The sequence below is a fragment of the Penaeus vannamei genome, chromosome 6, assembly GCF_042767895.1.
Source record: "Penaeus vannamei isolate JL-2024 chromosome 6, ASM4276789v1, whole genome shotgun sequence".
Classification (NCBI taxonomy): Eukaryota; Metazoa; Arthropoda; class Malacostraca; order Decapoda; family Penaeidae; genus Penaeus; species Penaeus vannamei.
Genome location: NC_091554.1, coordinates 19,818,879 through 19,823,878, shown reverse-complemented (window position 1 = coordinate 19,823,878; position 5,000 = coordinate 19,818,879). Strand labels below are relative to the sequence as shown.

Sequence of the window (5,000 nt, the reverse complement as noted above, 5' to 3'; positions counted from 1 at the left end):
ATTTTAGTTTAATCACTACATGGTCGCTTTTTCCTAAAGGAGGACAGTATTCGATATCCTTAATATCGTCGTTATGCTTTGTAAATATTAGGTCAAGCATAGACGGCCTATCTAGCCCTCTTATCCTGGTATGATCTGTTACATTCTGGAAAAGGCAATGCTCATTTATGATATCTAGTAATTTAGCATTCCAAGAATCTGATTGTGCTCTAGGATCGAGACTTTCCCAGTTGATTTTGCTATTAAAGTCCCCTGTAATAAGAATTTCTGTTGAATTGGCTTCCAATAGTTGTAGCACTTCTTCCAGGCTCTTTATTGTCTCTTGAATTAGATTCTGGTAATTTTCTAGTGACCACGCCGATGTTTGATGTGGCATGTATACCGTGGTTATTATTATGTTTACCCCATTTGTTTCTACCTCAATTACCTTCATTTCCACTATGGGGTCCTGATTAATTTCTAACTCCTTTATAATAATTCCTTTCTTTGTTAATATTGCTACCCCCCTCCATTTCCATCTGCCCTATCTTTTCTCCAAATATTATAGTCTTTAAGCCCTAATGTTACATCGCCTGTGGAGGGGTCCAGTTTGGTTTCAGTGATGCATATTACATCCGGTTTATCCATATCAATTATTGTCTCTAGTTCAAGCAACTTCGAAGATAGACCATCAATATTTGTGTAAACTATTTCTATATAATCTTTAGGTATTAAATTTGGTTGCAGGGTTAATGTTTGTCTGCCTCTACATTTTGGTTCCGATAGTATATTTGCTTTGCTTGGAGACCTCTCACCCCCCAAATAAATAAGTTTGTGTGTGTGTGTGCGTGTGTGTGTGCGTGTGCGTGTGCGTGTGTGTGTGCGTGTGTATGTGTGTGTGTGTATGTGTTTGTATGTGTGTATGTGCGTGCGTGCGTGCGTGCATGTATGTGTGTGTGTGTGTGTATGTGTGCGTGTGTGTGTGCGTGTATGCGTGTGTGTGTGTGTGTGTCTGTGTGTGTGTGTGTATGTGTGTGTGTATGTGTATATGTATGTGTGTATTTGTGTGTGTATGTGTAAGTATGTATGTGTGTGTATGTATGTATGTGTGTATATATGTGTGTGTGTGTGTGTGTGTGTGTGTGTGTGTGTGTGTGTGTGTGTGTGTGTGTGTGTGTGTGTGTGTGTGTGTGTGTGTGTGTGTGTGTGTGTGTGTGTGTCGGGTTGTGTGTGTGTTTTCATATACATAATCATTATACAAACATCATACTCTTAACTGCAAACATACTACAACTTACCAGTTCTGACACTGATGGTGGAACAGAGATATCAGACAAGTCGGAATCTGCATGTATCCTTGCTAGACGGCCCCGTAACTCAGCATTTTGTTGGAGGGCCTGAAAATTTTACATTGTATGAGAAAAAAGTAAATTTATTTGCATTGACAAAAGATTCTTTTACGGTATCTTGGTTTTAATGAACTGAACTAAGTTAACTGCCTTCACCCCATATCACATATGCCTGTGACAGAAAAGCTCATAGCACTAACTGATTATCAAATATTCATCAGTTACTTACATGAGAATATGCCACACTCCAGTTGCTCACCATCCCTAACTTCACACTACAATGGGACCAAGACCTAACCCAGTATTATGTCTATCTGGTAAAACACTAAAAAAATTAACAATGTTCATTGCTATGTAAGGGGGTGAGGTATAAATACAATATAAAAAATGGTTACACAAAACAGATTCAATCTTTAAAAGTATCAGAAGTATTAACATTGCATATATTTTTTAAACATACTTATTAGGGGTGCCCAAAAAATAAGCAAAAAATAATTTTCAATATATGCTTAAAATGCTACCAATGATAAGATTTTCAACAAAACTTTTAGTTTCCTGAAATAAAAAGGGAAAACATGAAAGATAGGTTTTTGAGGGGTAGAGGAAGAGGTTGGGGAGAGGGTGTGGTAGGAGATGGGGTGGAACATTTAGACTGTCTGCTATGGGTAGAGTGAGAAGGGAGAGGAGCAGGTGTCAGGGCTGTGGTAGAGATTGGGGTGTCTAGATTTAGAATTGGAAAAGAATTTGACAGGGAGAGGATGGGGGTAGAAGTGGAAAAATAAGATGGAGGAGGAATAGATACTGGGGGGTTTGCAAAATCATCTTGGGAGGGAGGAGGAGGTGTGTAGTGAAGGGCAGCACTGGAATAGGGAGCGAGAGGAAAACCTCGTCAGTGTATCTCAGAGGAATCCCCACAAAGATTATTAGGTTAATATCAAGCCGAAAGTGTCAAAGTGTAGTGGGGGCATGACTAGTTTCTTTCATGTGAATTCAGCAGTAAGGATAGTTTTGTTTTTGCCCCAAAACTTTTCAACACTTGCATAGACTTGGCAGAGTTGTCATCAAAGGTCAATACAAGGTAACACTGAGTTATTGTGGTAAATAAAACTGACTTTGTAAATAATTTTGCCTTTCATTTGAGACCCTGAACACTTCAGCAAATTAATAGTAAGACAAATTCCCTTGGTCTAAAAGTTTCTTGAAATAACAATTAAAAACCTATTCTCAAAGAACATGCTCAGTTGGTCCATGCTTATATCAGACATCCAACCCAACCCCCCTATACACACACACACACAGAGGGGGGGAAGAGAGAGACAAACTGGGGTTTGAGATTTTCTTAAAAACTTACCTGATTGAGACTATTTCTCAGTGCAGCAATAATGGCTGTGGTGTTGTGAGATGCCAATAAGTTTGACTCGGACTCTAGAGCTTGTCGCAACTTTTCTCGTTCTGTCTGGATTCCCCGCAATAATTGCCCCAACTGGCTCACAACTGATGAAAAACATGCACAGGGACAGTTACCTTGAAAACAATTAAAATTGAAATATGCTAAATTCACTACAGATGATTACATAAAGAAAGAAAGAGAGAGAGAGAGAGAGAGAGAGAGAGAGAGAGAGAGAGAGAGAGAGAGAGAGAGAGAGAGAGAGAGAGAGAGAGAGAGAGAGAGAGAGAGAGAGAGAGAGAGAGAGAGAGAGAGAGAGAGAGAGAGAGGAGAGAGAGAGAGAGAGAGAGAGAGAGAGAGAGAGAGAGAGAGAGAGAGAGAGAGAGAGAGAGAGAGAGAGAGAGAGAGAGAGAGAGAGAGAGAGAGAGAGAGAGAGAGAAATTAAAACTTTTTTATGATGATCCCTACTGTCTATTAGAACACATGGTACTAACTTATTCTTGTAACCAAACAAGGAAAACTTGCGCAATTGAGGTGCTTTTAACTGGACATTTGGATGCACACTTTACCCATTACCGCCGGTACATTTTGAAGCCGAAAATAGAAGTTTCTGGGTGGCTACAAAATAGGCACGCGGGGCTGGCCCGGATTCTGCCCACGTGCCGACTGTGGCCCGCTGCTGTGTCGGAGCGCGTGCCCCGATACAGTGTCACACTGGCAATTTTTTTTTTTTTTTCCGGGTGTCTCATATGTGGGACACCCATCGTTACTGAGTTAAAAGGAAATAAAACTCATCATTCTCAGTTATTGGAAAAAAGTAGAGCTACATGAGTAATAATCAAATATGAGTAATGAGTTTAGCCTTTTTCAAAAGTTTGAAACAATGAATTGGAATAGAATTCTAAAGATATATCTCAGAGTAGCAATGGCCTTGCTTTTTGAAACATTGAAGTATTAATCACTAAATTTGTAGCGGCTGTGTTGCCATACCTTTTCTCTTAATTTGGCCATCTTCCCTTTGGATTCAGGTGTTTTATAGTAATTACATTAGGCTTACTTGTGCAGCTGCTATGACAGGTGTGGGGCTTGTAGGCTGGGCACAAGTGATCATGTGATGTGACAAAACTCTATGCCTGCCCTTTGCAAGGTTTTCTCTTTTTTGTATAAGTGTTTTTATTTGTTTTTTGTTTTTGTTTTTGTTTGTTTTTGCCTTTTTCCAAGGTCCATATTTCATTATTTTATTTGCTTTATCCAGATGGTAATAGACGGTTTTCCTTACACAGCCTCCATATTACCTCTATAGGTATTCCAAAACTCAGTGCAAGAATAATGACAATATGTATCCTTTTGTTCTTTTATTTTTATTATTAAATTTTCTGTAATACAACCTATTATCTAATTTTCTGTAATACAACCTATGCTGCCAGTCACAGCAGCTAGGAATAGATGCTGAACATGGAAATGGCAACCTCCCTGGATCTGGTGCTCTTCCAGTCATGGATCAGACACACTACATTCCACATCTATTTATTGCTATGAATAATGCAAAAGCCCCTTTCTAAATGCCACATAAGTCTGATCAACCTCTATGAAGTTTGCACCTTTGTGGTGATTCTTTTATATCACCACGGCCTTCAGCCAAAACTCTCATGACAGCAAATTTGCATCACATATACTCTATAACAATACCTATAACAGACGATTCAATTTTGAAATTTCCTCTTAGTTTAGTGTAAAATATCTTTTTTTTAAATGTTCATTAGAATTGCCCTAGTAGTTACGAAGATATAACAAAGAATGTTGACAAAGGTGTAGTTTTGAGATATCAGGCTTTGATGTTGAGGATACTATTCCCTGCATTTTTTTTTTCTTTTTCTTTTTTTAATTATTATTATTATTATTATTATTATTATTATTATTATTATTTTTTTAGAATTCTGATCTCTGAATCAATCTTGATGCATTCTATGGCATTCACATGGTATTCTGAAGTGTAGCTGGTACCTGGCTCCCCCTTTTGCAAGGTACTAATTGCAATAACTGCACATGATTGTAGAAACACTCTGTGACATCACAGGCTTCGCAGTGCCTCATGAGGCATTTCCTATGAATAAACAACTGCTGCAGCTGTGACTGATATGTATTTCTCATCATATGTTTATTAGTTACAGGAATAATATCTATCATTAGTAGTGTCCTCTTAGTGTGTGATGATGGTGCTTCAGGGGTACGTGTACGAGATGGTGTCACGCCAAGGCAGATGCACAGGCTCTTGCTCTGGCTCT

General features: G+C 38.6%; 2 protein-coding genes across 4 annotated transcripts in view; both read right to left on the bottom strand.

Moving 5' to 3' along the window:
• LOC113824052 (DNA-(apurinic or apyrimidinic site) endonuclease 2) overlaps positions 1 to 5,000 on the bottom strand; it is a 574,593-nt gene that overhangs the window by 527,917 nt on the left and 41,676 nt on the right. The gene's annotated exons all lie outside the window — the stretch shown is intronic.
• The window catches only part of LOC113820151 (oxysterol-binding protein-related protein 6), a gene marked incomplete in the record, with an annotated part of 52,044 nt that overhangs the window by 26,246 nt on the left and 20,798 nt on the right, over positions 1 to 5,000 (bottom strand). Inside the window, 2 exon segments of the mRNA XM_070122706.1 lie at positions 1,278 to 1,376; positions 2,680 to 2,822. Of these exon segments, the coding sequence (XP_069978807.1) occupies positions 1,278 to 1,376; positions 2,680 to 2,822 (242 nt within the window).